Here is a 21,409-nt window from a genome sequence, read left to right as displayed (position 1 = left end):
ATCAGAGCTGCTCCATCTGCATTCCCGGTGACAACCCCAGAGCTGGCAGGAGCACAGGTACAGTGACTAAAGCCCCCCGAGGGAGCTGTGAGGTCTCAGCTGGGGTTCCAGAGTGCCCCCAGTGGTGTCCCCGCTGCCACACGGGGTTTGTGACCCCGGACACGGCTCCCACTTGCTGAATTCTCCCGGAGCCAGCGAGTTGGCACAGCTCAATCCCATCACATCTGCTCCCTGACTGGGCTGGGCTGAGGGAAAACCACAGCCTGGAATCTCCCTGACATTTTAGCAGGGAGAAAAGAGCAGTGCAGGACATGAATCTGAAGGAGGAGACATCAGGGAGACGTGGAACAACAGCAAGGGAAATTATCTCTTTAAACCAGAAGTCAGTTTAATTCAATGTCACTCCTGAGCAGCACTAAAGCACCCCTTGGAGGGGGAAGGGTCACTCACTGAAGGGAATTCCTGCCCCCCTTCTGGAAAGCCTCGGGAGTTTTTGGGGAGGATAAGCCACAGAACGCGTTTCATTAGAAAAATGAGTCTGATCATTTAAAGGCACCAAGAAACAGAGCTGCTAAATGTGGATTCTTCCACCTGCCCCCTTCCTGTGCAGGGGAAACAACGCTGGGCTGGGCTGGGATCAGCTGCTGGGAGGCTGAGCCTTAACCTGCCCTCAGCCCCTGTCACACACTGTCACCACAGCTCATCTCCATCTCTCCCTTTTCCTAAACTCAAATCTGAGGAACTCCAACGCAACCAAAGGCTGAACTACTGGAAAGAAAATCAAATCCTCCTTGATGTGCTCACAGTTTGCCTCCCCCAGTCTTGGGTGCTCACAGGCAAAACCACGGGGCACAAAAAGGTGCAAAGAATTAAATTTTTGTGTGAGTTTTTTAATGAACAATTGAAAGCAAGCAGAGAACAGAAATTTAGAGACAGACAAGACTTCTTGGTGCTTTCAGAGCACAGAGAGGGCCTGGTCAGAGCCCTCCTCTGATGGGATTTGTGATCTGTGACTATTGACTGTTCCTTTTCCAGTCTCCAACGGCCCCATCTGCCGGCAGCAAACACGGGAGGGATCCCAGACAGAGCTGGGGGGAGAGCAGTGACACAGGAGACACCCTGCAAGTGGAGACAAACTCAAGCATTTCTCAGATGAATTTGACCCTTACAAGGTATCTAATTCCTACCTCAGACATCAGCCCAACATTCTTCTGTTGATGGGTTGTTTAATAAGCATTTATTGATTTGTTAAGTGTTCCTTGTTTTAATTGCAAGTTCCAAGACTCTTAAACAGCTTCCCTGCATCCCTTTGTGTTCGAGAGCTTGGCTGAGGAATATTCAGGATAAGCAGAGAGGGCTGAGCTACAGGAAAGGAGCTCTGGCCACCCCGATTTCTTCAGAGCCCTCAGCACTGTGACCACTGGAGGAGCTTGTCTCATCCCCCAAAATCCTTTGTGAGGCAGAGTCAGAACCCCACTGCAGGTTCTCACAGAGCAGTAACAAAAAGCTGTCTCCACGTTCTACTTCCAATACTTTGTGCAAAAGAAAAAGCCTCGTGTTAGTCCCTGCCCACTGCAGGGAGAGGAGGACACAGGGCAGGGAGGTTTGGGAAGCCACGGGACAATTGCACCAGCAATTCAACTTCTGTCACTGCTGCTGTTGCAACAACAGAACCCCAAACAGCACCACAGTCACTCTACACATGACCCAGCACAGCTGATGCCACAAAAAACCACTACAGCAAAATCTCTTGTGGAGCCAGAGAGTTGATCCATTATTCCTCATCTGGTACTTCTAGGGGCAAAAAATCCTGAGCCCTGCTCTCCTCCAGGGTCCAGCCCAGTCCAGATCCCAGCCCAGACTCTGTAATCCTGATCTTTGCAGCAAAGCCACAAAGCTGAGTTGCTGTTAAAGCTGTGCCTCTCCCTGGGTGGATCTGAAGCAATCACCAGCTTCCCCAGCACTGATAGCCTTTGAAATGACCCCCCAGTAACTGCACCTTGCCCTTTCCAAAAAAGGTCACCTCTCCATCCCTCAGTGGTTTCATGAGAAAACCCCTGCAGCTTTATCCAAGGAGGAGCTCATTAACTCACCCTGTTTTGCTGCAGCAAAAAGAGACTCTGGGTTCCTGGTGTGTCCCAGTGACCCCCTGGATGCACCAAAGGAGACCAACGTGCTCACCCAGTGGCTGCAGGGAGGAAACTTCTCCTGGAAACCACGGAGAGCACGGGGGAGGCCCAGCTGATGATCCATAAACACCTCCTGGGATGTGTGAGGGGCCCCACAGACCAGCCCCAGGTCACCCCAAAGGAATAACTCAGATCAGGCTTCTGGAAAAGTGTGCTGCTCTTTCCAGGGAAGAGACCTGGAAGATGATGATGATGAGTATCCAAGAAAGGGGTGGTGAAGCTCAGCAGCAGGACCCTGCTGAAAACAGGGAAGAAAACTCTGGACCACAAAGCCCAGAGATGGGCAGGGCCCACATCCTGCACAGCCTGAGCTTGGCACGTCCAGAGAAACTCATCACACCCAAAATGACAGAATTCCTTCCTAAACACAAATCATTCAGCACAACAAACACCAACAGAGACCAACCCTGGGCTTGACACTTTCTGCTCCCATTCTGGTCAAACTGGTTGGCTTTCCAGAAAGGGAATCCCATCCAAGGCACTGCAAACACCACAGATGGGGGTGTGCACAGGACTCCTGGAGCTGGCAGTGGGGAACTGCTGCTTCAGGCCCTCAAACTTCCCCAGGACTGAGACAGTGCATCGGGTTCAGAGAGTTTGTGCAAACCTGTGTTACCTGCAGAGCTTCAGAGGGAGTCTCTGTGAGGTTTTTACACCCACATGTCAGCAGTTTCTATTTGTGATGGACAGAAAGGGGTTCAGAAGTTCCAAGAACGACAAAGAAAATACACATTCTAAAAAACACATTTCTAAAAATCTTGAACTAATCAACAACCCCTGCAGTTGGGACAGTCAGTCCCACCACCTCTGCTCTTGGCCAGACAGATCTCACTCATACAGACACAGATTTGAGCAAGTACTAAAACCAGAGAATCACAGGATGGTTTGGGTTGGAAGGGACATTAAAGCCCACCCAGTGCCACCCCCTGCCATGGGCAGGGACACCTTCCACCAGCCCAAATTGCTCCAAGCCTCGTCCAACCTGGCCTTGGACACTTCCAGGGATCCAGGGGCAGCCACAGCTTCTCTGGGCAACCTGTGCCAGGGCCTCCTCACCCTCACAGGCAACAATTCCTTCCTAATACAGCCCATCTAACCCTGCCCTCTGGCAGTGGGAAGCCATTCCCTGTGTCCTGTCCCTCCATCCCTTGTCCAAGTCCCTCTCACACAGTCCATGTGTAACAGAGATGCACAACAGAGGCTGAGATGGGTTTACACATGGGACAGTTCATCAGTGGCTCTGGGATGGCCTCGATCACCCTGGGGACCCAGGGAAAAATCTTTAAGGTCCCTTCCAATCTAACCCCTTCTGTTTCAGCCACAAAAGTCCCTGAAGCTCCCAGGCACCTTGTTTCCACAGAGGAAAGAGTGAGTTTTTTGATCAGTAACCAACATTGTTTCAGGTGCTGGAGCTCACAGCACATCCCACCTCACCAAGGCCTCAGGAAGAAGCACTGAGACGTGTACTGGTGCTGGGGATGAGAGTTTTGACTCACAGGGGAAAATAAATGGGATCCAGAAATACTTGAGCAAACACAAAGCAATCACCCCACACTTACTTTTGCCACAAAGCCCCACAACCAGCACAACTGACAAACTCCCTCACACAGACTGGGAATTTTTGTCCTGTTGGGATTGAGGAGCCTCACAGAAGTGCTCTGGGCATCTCTGCCTTCTTCTAGGCCCTGCTCACATGACCCTGGGATTGTTACCCTCCCTCTAAACTCAGATTTTGTCCAAGTTCAGGTCACTGAGTGCTATTTGGGCTTGTTGCACTTCACTGACAGCACACTGACAGTGCTGTTACACCTTGAACGGGGCTTAAGGACACCTTGAGGTGCAGCAGAGCAGAACCTTTTAAAAGATGAAAAGCTCAGGCACGAGAGAAACTCATGAGAACAACGTGGAAGCAGCAGCAGCAACGGCTGCAGAATCTGCTCTTGCCAAGAAGGGCTCAGTGCAGGCACAGAGAGCACCACCCAAGAGAGCCTTGAAAACCCCCCAGGCAGTGACCAAACCGGGGCAGCCTCGGCCCTTCCGCGAGCGAGCCCAGAGAGGCCAAACAAGGTGTTTTAATGACCCTGAGCCCAGCTCTGAGCTTTACCTTCTGCAGGAAGAGGACGATCCTGACGAGCATCTTGGCGTGCAGCTCCTCCAGGGTGAACAGCGTGCGGGGCGTGCGGATGAACAGCTTGCTCTTGCCGTAGGCCACGTCGTGCTGGAAGCCGTGGCACTCGATGAGCTTCCGCACGGCCTCCTTGTCCGAGGGCAGGTCGTGGTTGGGCCACGTGAATTCCGAGATCATCTTGTACCTGGGGACACAAGGGACGAGGGACGGATGGAGAAGCGTCACTGAGGTCCTCAATGAGGCCTCAAAAGCCTTCAATGGCTTTTAGGACTGACTCAAATGGATTACAGAATCAGAGAATCAGAGAATCAGCTGGGTTGGAAGGGACCTCTGAGATCATCAAGTCCAACCCTTGATCCAACCCTGCTGTGGTTCCCAGCCCATGGCACTGATGCCACATCCAGTCTGTCCTTAAACACCTCCAGGGATGGAGAATCCACCCCTTCCCTGGGCAGCCCATTCCAATGGCTGAGCACCCTCTCTGCAAAGAAATTCTTTCTAATATCCAACCTAAACCTCCCCTGGCACAGCTGAAGACCCAGCCCTCTTGTCTTGCTGATGGTTGCCTGGGAAAAGAGACCAACCCCCACCTGGCTCCCCCCTCCTGTCAGGGAGTTGCAGAGAGTGAGGAGGTCTCCCCTGAGCCTCCTCTTCTCCAGGCTGAGCCCCCCCAGCTCCCTCAGCCTCTCCTCACAGCACTTGTGCTCCAGTCCCTTCCCCAGCCTCGTTGCTCTCCTCTGGACCTGCTCCAGGACCTCAATATCCTTCCTGAACTGAGGGGCCCAGAACTGGACACAGCACTCCAGGGGTGGCCTCACCAGCACTGAGTACAGGGGCAGAATCACTTCCCTGGTCCTGCTGCCACACTGTTCCTGAGCCAGACCACAATCCATTGGCCTTCTTGGCCACCTGGGCACACTCTGGCTCATGTTCAGCTTCTTGTCAATCCAAACTCCCAGGTCCCTCTCTGATAGAGAAGAGCCTCAAGATGCTCTCTGGGGGAATCACGATCCCCAAAATCCAAGAAAAACGAGTATAAGAGGTTTTGTGAGAAGCTGGAAAAGAATGCTGGGAGGAGCTCATCTCTTCAGCACTGAGCTGATGCAACAGGACAAACCTCAGCACTGGCCTCCTGCAGGTCTGGCAGTTCCATTATTCACACTCGGCATACAATTTTAATTTTGGGGGGTTTTGTGAGAAAGGAAAGCTTTGGTTTGCTCACACTCTGCATCAGAAGCCACCTGCAACCAGTGGCTTTGTCAGAAAACCCAGATTTAAAAATTCTGCACTTTGGGAGCCAAAGTTCTGACAGACTCTGTCTCTTCCCCCAGCAGCTGCCCCTCGACTGCCCCAGTCTGTGCAACCACCACCCCTGCCCTGGAGCTGTGGGTCAGCCATTCCTCCCATCCTCCCCCTCCAAGCCCCTTTTCCCACTACAGAAAATGCAGGTTGGAACCAGGAGAACTAAAAATCAAACACAAAGTATGAGGATCAGCCCCAGCCCTCTGTAAGATCTCCCAGCCCTGCAAAGTGCTGATTAGCTGAACAGGCCTTTGCAAAAAAAAGCAACAACAAATTTTCTGCACCAGATTTATGGGCATAATAAAAACTGTAATAGACACTTTCCCTGCAATAGGAGCCACGTTCATGTTCTAAATAAAACAAGCACGGAGTGATCACAGCCACTTCTCACTTAAAAGCCCCCAAGCCCAGCCAAGCATTAATTTCAATGTTTCAGACATTCAGAACTCTCAGCTGCACTTAAACAGCCACACAATCAGCCTTTTCCTGGGGGTGAGGGCACTGCAGGAGGTGCTGAACAGGCTGAAATAAGCCTGGAAGGAAACACATCTCAGTGTCACCTTCATTCATCAAATTAGCCTTTGGAATATCCTGTGGAACAGGGGTAAATGGAGGTGCACACTGAACAGGGAACACCATCAGGTTACAGGGAGCTCACTGATTAATAAGGAGCCCTATAAAACCCCTCTTCAGACTCACAGAAGAAGATTGTGCACGTGCACTTGGCTGGCAAAAGCATCAACACTGCACACGGGTTCCCCTCCCTGCTCCCATCAGGAAAATGTTCCTGCCAGAATTCAGTCACTGGGAAAATCTTTCACCTTGAGACAAATATGTTAGGGAAAAATTACAAATAAAGAGCCAAGCAGGGTGGGAGTGCAACCCCCAGGGCTGGGAAACAGGCTGGGAACCAGGGTATGGACCAGGCTGGGAACACAACTATGGACCAGGCCGTGGACCAGCCTATGGACCAGGCTCCGAGCCAGGCCTGTCCTGCCAAGGGGAGCAGGAGAAAGGGATGTCAGAGAGCTGAAAACCTGCCCCAAATGTTAAATCCTCTTCTTCCTTTCCAACAAACCCCCCATGGCACCCAAAGACACCCCGAGGCCATGGTCCCCCTCCCTGTGTCCCACGGGTGCTGGGACATCCCGGCACTCCGGCTGGTCCCGTCCCTCCCACGTGTCTCCCAACGCCAGGATTCCCTCCCCACAGCTCCAGCACGGCCTGGCTGCCACAGCCACTCACACTGCCAGCCTGGCTGCTAATTATAGTGAGGCAGAACCCAGAATAAACCTGCTCACTGCCACCACAGCCCTGCCCTGGCCTGCCTGCACGTCCCACAGCTTCCAAGGCACTCACACACTGAGCATCCATTTCCAACCACCTGCCTGAAACCCAATCAGCATTATTTTGGATAGTGAGTTATATATTAAACCAAGAGAACCCATTCCATCCATGGAAGGCAACACATGTGGCACCTGACTGGAAGATGCAGTGAAGGCACAACATCTCCTGATCCAGCTGAAAGTATCCAGATCTCACTTTCTACAAATTGGTGAGGGCAGCCTGGCTTGCACAAAGCCCAGAGAGTTTTTTTCATTTCAAGGGAAGTTAAAAAAGACATTTATTAATGGTCTTGACTGTGCTTCACTTCGTTCCTACTGGGAGAGGGGAGATACCAACTCCCTCACAGGATTTAGGGCCAAACAGCAACAAACTCTTCTACAGAAAGGAAAGTTATGTTTTATATACACATGTCCATACATATAGATAAAACCCAGGCATACATGCCCTCATATATGTATATGTTATCTCTTATCTCTATATAACCTGATCTAGACCTTCTGTGCCCTCTAAGAGGAATCAGCAACACAAAACCCAGGGATGTGTTCTGGGCTCAGAACACCTGAAAGCCTCAGGGGCCTGTCAGGGAGTTAAATGTCTGTTTTGGGGCCTGAACTTTGTGATATCTTTGGGAATGGAAGCAAACAGATGATGAAGTTACATCTCAAAATCACTCAGGACCTGTCTTAAGACTGGCCCCACATGCAGTGCAAGAGCCCAGGCTGAAGGGCCTGGAGTCTCCTCCACGTTCCCAGTCTCCCAATAACCCTGGTAAATGTAAATATAAAGGAACAGAAATCCCGTGTGATCCCTGCTCAAAACCAGCTCAGGAATGTGCAGCTGATCACATCCCTCAGCCCCTAAGAGGGAATGGCTCACCCAAAGACAAGGAACAAAGAATAATATCCAGGCCAGGAGGCCAGAGGAATATTTTCCCTCATGTTTTAATTCAGAGAAGTCAGTGCAGAGCAGGCTCAGAGCAACCCCACGACACACAAACACAGTGTCTGATCCCACCCTGGGTGTTTGGAGGTTTAATCCCACTCCAGGGCTGAGCAGAACACGTGTCCCAACAGCCCAAAAAAGCTGAAGCAGTTGCCATGTGCTGATTTGGTTTCCTGGCTGCAAACACTTCTGGGCTGCAGCTTACGGGGAGCTCATCAAACATTCATTAAAAACAAAGCAGCTGTTTACATTAATAGTGATTACACAGACCTTAGGAGGAAATTGTAATGAATGCCACATGTGAGGTGAAAGCACACTCTGAGCACTGCAGGATGTTCAGGGAAGCTGATCCCCAGCACTGCAGGCTGGGTTCAGGAAGCTGGACCAGGATCCATCCAGGCAAACCTTCACTCTGAACAGCAAAAGGTCTTTCACCAGCACTTTGTTTCTAACTCATGACTTCTCACCTGCTCAGATAGTTCAATTCTTTTTCTGCCCCCTGGCCCTTTCCTCCCCTGATTCAGTAACAGAACTGAACCTCCATTCCCTGTTCCACCTGAGGAGGATGAACTCGCAGGGCCAGTGTTAAATCACTGAAGCCTTAAGACAAATTTCAATCTAAACCATGTCATTTGCCACAGGTCTGGCGGGAATTAAGGGGGCAAAAAGTATCAAAAACATGTTTAATGGGGCCATGACACCATCCCTTTCTCAGATATCCAGTTTTGAAGTCCAGGGGTTTCCTCCCACACAACGCCACTGTGGACCTTCCCCAGACACACCACGTCTGTCTGTCCCTCTCTGCAACAATCAGTGCTCAGGGAGAAAACTCAGGTTAATTAGCTCAGGTTTTAGGGTTATGCTCTGGGGAAGAACCTCATTACACATTCCTGTTGTGGGGTAACACAGCAAATGGATTTTAGCAGACAAGGAGCTGGGTTTGAGCAGGACACACACCCTGACACAAAACCAGAGCAACGGGGACCCTGTGAGACCCAACAGCTGATTTACACCAAACACACCCACAGATCAGGAGTCCCAGAGGACTTAACTTCCCTCCAGGGGAGAGCCAAATCCTCCTCATTTACATAGATTTACACATTCAGGTTGTATGAAAATTCCTGCATGAGGGAGATGTGAACAGGGGCAGATGGTTTAATGCAAAGAAGTGCATCCAAACACATGAAATGTTTGGGGGGGGGGTTAAGGATAGGGAAGTGTCAGAAAGTGGTTTAATTGAAAATACCAGTTTGGGGAGTTGGGGATAAAGGTTTAACTCCTTTTTTTTCTGAATGGTAAACTCTAGGAAGGGAGTAGCCTTCAGCCTTTGCTCTACAAGACCAATGTTTTTCATGAACTATTTAAGTGGTTTACAAGTTGGGTATTTTGCTTTCTAAGGCTCCAGTGACAGGGAAGAGAATAAGGAGGGTTGTGAAGTGGAAGAGTATGGCATTGAGGAAGATGAAAGTGGGTGTGTTTTATGGGGATTTTTGGAGGGAAGGAGACGTGGATCAGGGTAAGACAACTTTGCAAAACGCGCGTTCAAATATTTCCTCGAAACGTTCCCAACATTTGAAGCAAACAAAACAACGAAGAAACAAACAAAACCTGAACATTTTTTACGTCTCACTCCGAGGGTGGAGATGCCCTGCAAGGAGCTGGTCCATCCCCTGCCAGCAGCTCTTTACCTGTGCAGGAACTTCTCGTAGGTCTGGCGGTAGGCGAAGCCGGCCCGGCGCACGCGCACGTTCTCCAGCAGCCCCAGGTACTCCACCTGGTGCCTGCAGCGCTCCTCATCGAACACCTGGGGGGACTTCTTGTCGTTGGGCTTGATGCAGCGCACGTAGTAGGGCTCCTGGGGGGACAGAGCACAGCAGGGTCACCCAGGAGAAGGGGCTGTGCACACCCAGCCGGGGCTGTGCACACACAGGGACCTGGGAGCACACCCCAGAACGCTGGGCAGGGTCTGGCTGCCCAGCAGGGATCAGAGGGTTAAAACAGAGGTGACAGTGACACATTCCTCCCCCTCACACCCTGCAGGGAGCTGTTACAGGACCCACATTCTCCAGCAGGCCCAGGTACTTCACCCGGTGCCCGCAATGCTCCTCGTCAGAGAGCTGGGGGGACCTGATGTGGGAGGGCTCCTGTGGGCTGATCCCAGCCAGGCTCACCCAGGAAAGGGCTCTGCACACACAGAAAGGTCTGTGCACACACAGCTGTTCCCTCAGTGAACATTCCCTCAGTATGAGGGAATTTCGTGTGTTCCCTCAACATGAAAATTCCCTCCCTGGCAGCTGCACAAGCTGTGGCTGCTCAGCAGGAGTCAGAGGGTTAAAACAGAGGTGACAGTAACACCTTCCTACCCTTCACACCCCACAACAACCCTTGTAGGACCCACCCCTGCTGTCTTAACAAGAATTACTTAACGCTCAAAGACCTCACTGGACATAAAGCATCATCATGTTGAGTGTCTGGGCTGCACAGAAAGCAAGTTCTGAATCCCAATTCTATGGGAAATCTGTAGGGGTATCAATTTCTGCTCCATTCCATCCTCTGCCTCTTCCCTCCTTCCTCCATCCACGATTTGGGAGTTGGGGATAAAGGCTAAAGTCCTTTTCTTCTGAATGGTAAACCCTAAGAAGGGAGTAGCCTTCAATCTCTGGTCTGCAAGACCAAAGATTTAACTTTGCAAGAGGAGAGAGAGGTTTCCAAAACGTGTGGTGTTTTTCTAAACAAAACCAAAAGCGAACTGAAACAACCCCCAGATTTTGTAATTGCTGACACTGACTGTGGCACATATCTACTGCCAAAAATTCAAAATCATCCTGCAGCTGCATAGGGGCAAAGAGAGCTAACACCTGGATGTGTGAAGCTGTTAAAGGTTGATGCTCTGCCCAGGAAACAACTTGTGAGAAAGAGATGTATTTATACGGAATAACGAACATGGAATTCACTGCCCTGTGGGACATGGCTTTCCCAGCATCCCCTCTAAAAGCAGCATGGATTGCTCCATCAGTTTTCCCAGTATATTCTGAACTGGAAGGGACCCACAAGGCTCTTCAAATCCAACTCTTGGGGGACTGGCTCTTGCAGGGACTGAACCCACAGCCCTGGCATTAGCAGGACCAGGCTCTGACCAACTGTTCCAACAGGCCTGAAGGATGGGAATGACTGAACTCCAACCTCCAGCTGCCTCCAGCCCACAGGACCTTCCCCAGGACAAACACAGCCCAGCAGCATGTGAATCCCTCTCTCTGCACCACCCTGGCTGTGCAGGGGCAGAGAAGGTGGAACGGGGACAGGTGGCTTTACTCCACCCCACACAGTCCAGGGGTCCTGCCCCTGCCTGGGCTGATCCTGGATGCTCTGGTGTGTCCCACAGGATCACACCTTTCACAGTGAGATCAGGCCTGTCAGAGTGTTTTGATGTTTCCTTTCATTTTTATTTGATTAAAGGCAGCTTTCAGTTAGGTCAGTGTGGTCTGTAACCAGCACCAGTGTGAGGGGTGGCTACAAGGCCTGTACACTTAGGCACTTCCATCCCACTGGGTTTTGGAGTTCACTCCTTTCTTTTTCTTGTCAGCCCTTGCTATCCCACTTCTGACTTTGGTGGGGTGTGGAAAAGCAACCAATCACCATGGAACCACAGAGCACCCTGAGCTGGAAGGGACCCACAAGGACCATCCAGTCCAGCCCCTGGCCCTGCACAGACACCCCAGTAATCCCACCCTGTCCCTCAGAGCGGTGTCCAAACCCTCCTGGAGCTCTGGCAGCCTTGGGGCCGTGCCCACTGCCCTGGGGAGCCTGGTCAGTGCCAACCACCCTCTGGGGGAAGAACCTTTCCCTGAGATCCATCCTGACCCTGCCCTGGCACAGCTCCATATAAGGCCCACCAGAGCTTTTCAAGGCAAAATTGTATTCTTCTAACATTGGTAGGTATTACTTTTTAAGTAGCCCTTGCAAAAGGAGTGGCACTTCCTGCAGGCTGGCAGAGCCCACTGCCCACCAAACCCCAGCACCAGCCAAGGAGAGAACTCAGAGGATCCCAGCGAGCTCAGGAGGTCCCAGGACGGGCAGACAGGACATGCCACAGATACACACGAACTGCAGCATTCCAAAAAGCAGTTTGCAGCAATCTGCCACCTTGATAAAGGGAGACACACAGCCTGGGTGACAGCTGAACATTAGATGTCCCCTTTGATCACCACAGCTGATAAACCAGGAATGACATTTCAGCAACTTTGCCCTGGACCAGATGAAGCTGGGGGGCTGTGGAACTGCTCTGAGGAACCAGAGGGATCTCAAAAGGGAACCCCAAGGGTTCTCCAGAGGAGTCTGTTGTGTTCCAGCACTCCTGGACGGCCTCAAGGCTCCACAATGGTAACAAAGAGGAGAAGTGGTCTGGGGGGTGGAAAGAGGGGTTAATTCAGTGAGAAAAAATGCAAAGTTCCACATTCAGCAGAAATAGTTGATTAATAAATAATGAAAAACTGAGGTGCTAGAAAGAGATGTAGGAGTTCAAGCTAACATGAGGCAAGTTCATGTTTTTCTAGGAAGGGGCACAAGAACAGGAAAACTGCAAGACAAAAAACCCAGTAGATTTCTAATTCTCTGAACACCTCACACAGGGCACTGCAGTTCAAGTGGGAACAGTGAGTCAGTGCAGGCAAGAACAAGAAAGATCAAAAAGTCCAGCAAATGTGACTCAGAGGAAATACAGGTTTAGTCTAGAAAGACCAAAGAGCCACAGAACCATCCTGGTGTAGATTCTATACATTTAAAGGGTAAATATGAGGAAATGTGAACATTCAGCTTTAGGACACAGAAGAACTGTGGCTTTAACCATGGTATAAAACATTAGGCACCAGGAAAACAAGGAGTGGGAGCAGAGCCTGAGGAAAGGAGGGATTCTCCATCACTAGGGAGAACAGCCTGAACAAGCATCTGAAAGGGAAGGTACAGGCAGAGGAGTCCCCAAACACAAGTGAACTGGGGGCACTCCCAGGTCCCCTTCAGCCCTTCTGTCTATGATTTCTCTATGATTTGAGGTCACCCACCTAATCTCAGGATAACAGGAAAGGCCTAGACTTGCTGTTTCCCTGCAGGAATACTGAAGAAACAGGACCATCCTTGACTCTCCTGGCTAATCCTGACACAACCCGGAGTTGGCAGCACTGTGGAGACACCCAAGGATCCTCCACTCACTGATGGGTGTGAGCAATGAACAGGCCAAGACTTGGAGGCCTTGGAAAAGCAGATCCTAAAGGCCACTGGGGAAGGTTTTGGGCTGGAATGTTCCCCTGCTTTCTCAAGGATGCCATCAGCAGCACCAGGCTGGGATTTCTGCTGGAGGGTTGTCCTTGGGATGGGAATATAAAGCAACGAGGAGAGTGAGGAAAATCTGAGCTAAGCACCCACAAAGAGCTGGCAGCATCCTGGAGCTGCCCACCCTCCAGGAAGCAGCTCAGGAGCAGGGAGAGGTATGAGGAATGTGGAATAAGCAGCAGGATGTGTGGGCAACATCCGTCCTTACGTCACCTCCCCTCTCGCGGTGACTCCATCGCTCCCACAAAGTGTGGCAGGCACAGCTCCCTCACAGCCTTGTTTGGCTCCTCTCCTTCCCAGGGGACTGAGGCAGAGCTGGATGGAGGGAAACAGTGCCCAGCTCCCAAAAACAGCTGAGCCCCTGCCAGGGCAGTGCCCTCCTCACCCGGCTCTTCCTCAGGGAGTGGAGGGCTCAGGAGAGGAACACCAGGGATGCAGCTTCCCCAGGACACTTCAAGGCCAGGCTGGCCAGGGCTGGGAGCAGCCTGGTCTGGGGGAGGGTGTCCCTGCCCAGGCAGGGGTGGAATGAGCTGGTTGGCACTGACCAGGCTCCCCAGGGCAGTGGGCACAGCCCCAAGGCAGCCAGAGCTCCAGGAGGGTTTGGACAACGCTCTGAGGGACAGGGTGGGGTTGTTGGGGTGTCTGTGCAGGGCCAGGGGTTGGACTGGATGGTCCTTGGGGGTCCCTTCTAACTCAGAATGTTGTGTGATTCTGAGATGAGCTTTAGGGTTCCTTCCAACCCAAACAATTCCATGACTCCATGACACCCCAGGCAGCTCTGCTCTGGGTGAGGTCTCCTACAAAGTCAGGAGCACTTCCTTCTGCCACAGTAATCCACAGAGTCATGGAATCATTCAGGTTGGAAAAGACCTTTAAGACCATCAGGTCCAGCCATCATCTCAGCACCACCACTGTTTTCACCATTAACCCACATCCACAGCTTTTCTGAACTTCCAGGGATGGGGACCCCACCAGTGCCCTGGGCAGCTGGGCCAGGGCTGGAAACCCTTTCAGTGAAAAACGTTTTCCTGACATCCAACCGTGATATCCAACCTTGATATCCAACCTAAACCTTCCCTGGCACAGCTTGAGGCCGTTTCCTCTTGTCCTGTCTCCTGTTACCCCCCTGGTTCCCCTCCAGTCAGGGAGCTGGAGGCAGCATCCCTCCCAACACATCCATCCCTGTTCTCTTTGTTCTCCCACTCTGCTGGGACCAGCTCCTGTGGGACTGGAAATGAGCTGTTCAGGGAAAATGCAGGACACACAGAGAGCTCTGAGTGACACCTGAACTTGGGAACCATGAAGGTGAATGGTCAGCACTTCAAAGAATCACAGAATCATGGAATATGTGGAGTTGGAAGGGATCCTCAGGGACCATCCAGTCCAACCCCTGGCCCTGCACAGACACCCCAGCAATCCCCCCTGTCCCTCAGAGTGTTGTCCCAACGCTCCTGGAGCTCTGGCAGCCTTGGGGCTGTGTCCAGTTCCACTTCTCCCTATCCCCTCCTGCTGATGTTCACCTTGGGCCACTTCTCCATCCCTTCATCACCAGCAGGGACAAACCTCTCTCAGTGTCAGGAGCAGGGTCACCAACACCAGGTGGTGCCAGGCCATGCCAGACCTGCCCTGTGCTGTATCTGATGGCAAGAGGAACATAAATCACTTTTTGAGGTTGATATCACAAATATTCCACATTCAAAAATGCAAAAAACCTCAAATCTGTGACTTCAGGTCCAGCACAAAGGGGACCAAATGTGTCTGCTTTTGCTATAAAAGGCTGAAACCCTTTGGAAAGCAGGATTGGGAAGTGCCTGCACAGACAGGAGATCATCTATCAGTGCAATTACAGTGCAATTAAAGCCTCTCAGCAACGACAGCTTCAAGGGTAAATTCTAAAGTAGATTATTCCAGGCTTCCAATCCCCCCAGCCCCAGCTCTTCAGGAGGGATAATTATGCAGCTCCCATTCTTCCTGTCAGAGAACTGCAGTTTCTAAAGGGAAGAACTGAAATGCAGAGACACAAAGACCCCGCTCTGAAAGCTCTATAGATGCCTAATTGCAACTCATTTTATTTTTCAATCAAACTGAGTGATTTTTAGATTTTTAGGTGTTCAAAAGAAAACAAACCAGTTTCAAGCCATTGCACACTGAACAAACTCCTCCTTGGGAGGCTGTTCAATGCTCTTAGATGAGAGAGGGGATGGGACACAGGACTGACAAATTTGTGCTGGATTTGTCCCATCAGTCACAGCTGGTGACATTATAACTTACTAGAGATGAAGCCTGTCAGCCTGGATAGGAGAGGGGAGGGATGGAAGGGAGAGTCAAACAAAAGGAGTTACAGAGGAGGGGGGGGGAAGAAAAGAACAAAGGAAGAGCTGCATGTCCAGAGAGCTCCCAGAGAAGCTCCTCATTCCCAGCTGGGGCAGCCACAGCACCTCCTGTGTCAGGATTTACAAAAAAGCCACCCCAAATAATCCATCTCAGGGAGAGCAAACCCTCCAGAGAACAGCACAGGCAGTCCAACACGTGCTTGAGAAAGGGAACGTGGCCACTCCTGGAGCCAGCTGGGCTTTCCATCCAAAACCCAACCAAAACAAGGGGGTTTTCTCTGCCTGTCAGAGGTTTGTGCCCAAAAGGCTCCTGGTGTAACCTGGAGGATTACAGCAGTACTGAGACACTGAGAACCCAGTACCTCCCAAAGACATTTTCCATGGAGCCACAGAAGCATTAGGCTGTAAAAGTCCTCTGAGAGCATCAAATCCAACTGTTCCTCAGCACTGCCAAGGCCACCACTGACCATGTCCCCAAGTGCCACATCCACAGGGCTTTTAAATCCCTCCAGGGATGGGGACTCCACCCCTGCCCTGGGCAGCCTGTTCCAATGGCTGACCACCTTTTCCATGAAGGAATTTTCCCAATATCCAACCTGACCCTCCCCTGGCACAGCTGGAGGCTGTTCCCTCTCCTCCTGTCCCTTTGTTCCTGGGAGCAAAGCCCGAACCCCCGGCTCCCCCTCCTGTCAGGGGTTGCACGAGCCAGAGAAGGTCCCCCTGAGCCTCTCTTTTCTCCAGGCTGAGCCCCCAGCTGCTCCTGCTGCTCCAGCCCCTTCCCAGCTCCGTTCCCTTCCCTGCACACGCTCCAGCCCCTCAACGTCTGGAGAGCCCCAAAACTGAGCCCTGGGTTTGAGGGGTGGTCTGGCCTTTCCAGCCACATTTCCTGGGTTTCCAGACATCTACAAACACGTATTTGCACCCACTGAAATCAAAGCCACTTTTGAGAACACTCTTCACAGCACTGCCCTGCTCCTGACCCCAGTGGAAGCATCTGACACCCCAACAACCACAGCACCTGCCCCTTCCCCTCACAGAACTCTGTGTCATCACCAAATTCCACATCTAAACCAGAGTAGCAACTGAACAGAATTTTAAAGGTTGTTATTTTAAGTACCAGAGAAGTTAAATAACAACTAGTGCTGCAGGTACTGTGCACTGTGGTCCCACACTTTGAGATTCTGATATTCTGGTGGTGCTGAGTTTGAACTTGATGATCTTAAAGGTCTTTTCCAACCTTAACAATTCTATGGTTCTATGATTATTGTTATTCCTGCCCACCAAGTTAGCACTTTCAGAGACTATTCCCCCAAAAGTTTAAAGATACTGTTGGTGCAGCCAAAAAATCCTTCAGCTTTTCAGGAAAGGCCAAATGAGGGTCAGTGAAGAGGAGCTCCTGGGCTGCCATCCTGTTTGGGGACTGTAGAAAACTGAGCATTAAAATGTGGTTTAAAGAGTTTTCAGAGAGGCATGAACAGCCCAGGTGGAATGGGAGGGCAGGATGAGGCAGCAGCTCTGACTGCACCGGGCACACTCAGATAATGTGAATAAATCATCAGCTCCAACTGCTGCAAAACTCAAGCCTTTCTTCTTGGTTTTCTTGGAGAAACAGCTGAGCAAAACATGAACTGATTTTACCTCTCCCTATGGAACCTTATTCCTCTGCCACCCCTAAACCACAGCAGCTCACACAGCTTGTGCAAGCCTGTTTTCAGAGCTGTTTCCATCAGCTGTGACCACAGGCTTCCCAAAAAAATCCTGCGGGGTCTGAACCACAGTCAGACACACAGATGCTGTCACTGTTGATCCCCACAGAGTGCAACTCCAGCCCCGAGTTCAGCATGGAAAAAAATGAGTCCCAGGGCCCCAGGGAAGGATCAGAGCACCTGAACTGCAGTGGTGGTGTCCCCAGAGCAGAGGGGCTTCAGCAGCCCCAGCACAGGGAAGGGCAGAGACAAGGATCCAAAGTGGCAAGGACCCAGGGGCAGAGCACCCAGGGATTTGTGCACAGCCAGCATCTCGAAACCAAGGCCTGAACACCCAGTTATTGGCTTGCTGATGACATGCACACATCATGAACTGCCCCCAAAGTCACCTCAGAGAGCCCCTGGGGCAGGGCAGCCACCCAGGAGCACTCACTCACTCCCCTCTGCTCTCTGAGTCACTGCAGCACACAAGGGTTGTGTTCAGCAGCCTGACCTACCAACCTCCCCAAAATTAAAGTAGCACAAGCCTGGCTGCAGGAGGGGTCTCACCAATATTTCCTACAGCTCCTGACAGGAGGGGGGAGCTGGGGGGGTCGGGCTCTGCTCCCAGGGAACAAGGGACAGGAGGAGAGGGAATGGCCTCAAGTTGTGCCAGGGGAGGTTTCAGTCGGATATTGGGAAAATCTCCTCATGGAAAGGGTTGTCCATCCCTGGCACAGCTGCCCAGGGCATTGGTGGACTCCACATCCCTGGAAGTGTTCAAAAAACCCATGGATGTGGCACTTGAGGACATGGTTTAGGGGTGAACACAGTGGTGGTGCTGGTTGAGGGTTGGACTTGATGATCTCAAAGCCCCTTTCCAACCTTAACAATTCTGTAATCCTGTGAAATGTTTGGGGTTTTTCAAGGTGTAGAACAGCCAGGATCTCCATGGAAAATGGCTAAAGCTCATCCAGGTTCCTTCACTTTGCACATGAAGTACCTGCACAGGCTGCTGTGCAGGAGCATCACCAGGAGAACTTTCCAAGTGCAAGGTTTAGGGAAGGTAAAGAATGGGAAAGGACCACACTGAGACACACACAGGAACCTCCTTGGGAACCTGGCTTGGAAACAGCTCCTGGTTATGCCTTGAAAAGGTTGGCATTTGAGAGACACTGATGATAAATGGCCTGAGAGGGACTCACTCCACACAGCCCAGCCAGTTCCAGGGAGGAATGCTGTACCCACTGACTCAGGATGGAGAAGGGGCCACAAAGCCCTCGTGCCCTGCTGGGAGCTGCAGGGATTGTTCAAACCACCAAGGGCCATTCTCTTGACTATTCTATTTTTACAACTTCCAGGTGGCCTGGAATAATTATTCCAATAAACAAGGAAATGAAGCTTCTCCATGGACACCTGCAGAGCCTCCCTGCTGTCCCCCCTGCTCACAGCCCTCCCCAACAACACCCCAGGGTTTCTGTGTGCACTGAACCCCCCCAGGAGGTGATCTCTGCTCACAACAGGGATCCCCCCCTCAAACAGCCCCTTCCCACATCATTCCCTCACCCACCTTCCTCCACACAACATGGTGCTTTGCCCAAGCCATGCCTTCCACTACAGAACTGAATTATTCAGTGAAATAAAAGGTTTCCCTCCTCATCCTCTGCCACAGCAAAGAGGAGGGAAGAAGGAACTCACACAGGCCTGGCTCTATTTTCATGGAAACCCATTGGACTTGGAAGCCAGAGAGAATCTCTGCACCATGAACAACCTCCTCTGGGCCCTCTGCCAAGAGCTTTGCTAAAGATAATTGTTCATTTGGTATAATAACTATCACCTAAGACAGACTGGCTTTCCTACAAGTGAAAGCTCCCCTGATCCCAGAGGAACCAGAATTCCAGGTGACCCTCCCATGAGACCTTCCCAGCTGCCCACTGGCACATCCAAAGCTCCTCTGCCTTTGCTCAGCTCACTCCCTGAGGGATGGCAGGGATGGGAAGGGGGGAGTGTCTCCAGGGAGAAGCTACACCCAGCTCCTGAGAGGCTGGAGTCAGTCTGGAAGCAGGAATCTTTACCTTCAGTGCCAGGTTGTCCACCAGTGCAATCATGGAGTTCTTGAACAGAGTAGCAGCTGTCAGAGGTCTCTTGGTGACCTCAGTGATGCTCAGCTTCCCTTCAGGCCACATCATCTTCAGCACAGGGTTGGAGCTACGAGAGAGTCTCTTTAATTCCCACTCTAACAGCACTTCCACTCCATTCAAAATTCAGGAGCTCGTTCCTGCCCAGCTCCACTGCTGCTTTCAGCTCACAAAGCATCAGAGTGACATTCCTGGGCACAACATCTCCTGCTTCTAAGAGCAAGTTCAAGCTTATAACTGAATATTCTGGAAAAACAAGCAGCACATTCGTCTCTTCAGATCAGGATGTGCAGGGCTGGGACAGTGACAATCCCTCTGGGGTGATCCATCAAAGGCAGGGTCTGATTTACAGACACAACATATAAAGAATTTAATCAAAACAGAAGAGAGTAAGACCCGCAACATCCTCCCTGGGAACCTGTGACCTGATTTCAAGCTGTATTTCTGCACCACTCTGGATACATAAAGCAATTTATACACTTTAGCCTATATTTTTGAAGGGCTGAGGGTGAGGTAAAGTGGCCCTGATGGATGGTGAGAGCTGGGGAACAGACAGGAACAGAGCACAGCTCCAGCAATGCAATGGCCAATCTGTCACAGCTTTAATGTGCTGTTTGGGAACAGGCTTTTCCAGAGACCTCACAGAAAACAGGCTAAATATAACAAAAACCTCCGTACAGCAAATATTTTGCAAGGTTTTTGGTCGATGGGAAGTCTTGAAAACAGGAACAGTGGGGTTGTTCAGGGGAGCACAGCGAGCCAACACCACAGGACAGGGAACCAAGTTACCACTGCCCAGGTAAAACAGGGTTCTGTGCCACTGCCACCTCTGAAGGCTGCAGAGGGGCCACAGTTACCAAAGCCAGACCAGGTTTAATGCCAGCTGTGAAGGAAAGCAGCTCTCTGGGCACTCACACACATATTCTGATGGGTTTCCAATTTGCTTCTCAAAGGCAGCTTTGCCTTGCCCAACTCCTGACTTCATGGTTTACATTCTCATGTCACTGCACACACAAAAGGATTCAAATTTATTTGCCCACTTTACCCTGTCATTTCTTTCCAAACAGGGTGTTTTAGCTGAGGCCAAGGATACCTGTTGTTGACCAAAGCTGCTCAGTATCTCTAGCACTGATTAAGGCCAGGGCAGTGATGGTATATCTGCAACAACCTGGTTAATGACAAATCAGGCAGCACAAGGAATCTCTGCACTATCTTGGTTGCACAATCAGTTGGTTTCAAACCAACACTTTACATTTAGTTCAATTAAAGGCTGTATCAGAACAAAACCAACATGTACAGGGATTTTAACCTGAAAAATCAAAGTAAGAGCCCTCAGGTCATGGTGGACAAACAATGATCAGATCCCCAAGCAATGTGTTTATTCACACAGAGACAGAACCAGTGGAAAGCTCAGTCTCTGCTCCCATCCATTCCACAAAACAGGATTCTGACAAATCAGCTTAAAATTCCCCTCATTAATGCTCCTACCTGTTGTACATGAGGCGCTTGAAGTCTTGAAATAAAGTGTCCTTGTTTTTGTCAATAAATCCAGTGACTGAGTAGCTAAAAAAAAAAAAGGAAAACAGAGTTAATTGCAAAGCAGCAAAGTCCTTCTGTGAACTGTGGTTTCCAGGTGGAATCAGCATCCCTGGACTCCTACAGGCACTGCAGATCCCTGGCTCAGAAAGGTGTTTGAGCTGTCAGGGAAAGGCTGAGACACCTCCCAGGGCTTGGGCAGGTCGTAGGTGGCCCAAATTCAAGAGTTACACTCAGGATTTCTGCCTCCAAACTGAGTGTTTGAGCTAAATCCTAGGGAAATGAAGGTTTGGTTCCAGTATGTCCAGTCTGCCCCTCGCTTGGTGTCAGGGAAGATTCTCTGGTAGGAGAGGGCCCGAAATCAGGAGCAGCCTATAACCAGTGCCTGGGGAACCCTCCTGGAAATCAAGACACACACACACACACATTTTGGACTCCTTCCTACTTTTATTCCCACAGAAACATCACTGGATGTTTCTGGAAC

At 51.0% G+C, this 21,409-nt stretch overlaps 1 protein-coding gene across 1 annotated transcript in view; it reads right to left on the bottom strand.

The window, feature by feature from the left end:
- LOC103766626 (unconventional myosin-Id) overlaps window positions 1-21,409 on the bottom strand; it is a 65,969-nt gene that overhangs the window by 27,786 nt on the left and 16,774 nt on the right. Inside the window, exons 13-17 of the mRNA XM_029963304.1 lie at window positions 20,878-20,952; window positions 19,327-19,459; window positions 9,597-9,763; window positions 4,294-4,501; window positions 3,624-3,661 (exon numbers count right to left, since the gene is read on the bottom strand). Of these exons, the coding sequence (XP_029819164.1) occupies window positions 3,624-3,661; window positions 4,294-4,501; window positions 9,597-9,763; window positions 19,327-19,459; window positions 20,878-20,952 (621 nt within the window). The remainder of the gene's footprint in view (window positions 1-3,623; window positions 3,662-4,293; window positions 4,502-9,596; window positions 9,764-19,326; window positions 19,460-20,877; window positions 20,953-21,409) is intronic.

This window comes from Manacus vitellinus, unplaced genomic scaffold (assembly GCF_001715985.3).
Source record: "Manacus vitellinus isolate BGI_N305 unplaced genomic scaffold, ASM171598v3 scaffold_100_pilon, whole genome shotgun sequence".
Classification (NCBI taxonomy): Eukaryota; Metazoa; Chordata; class Aves; order Passeriformes; family Pipridae; genus Manacus; species Manacus vitellinus.
This window is presented reverse-complemented; position numbering and strand designations above follow the sequence as displayed.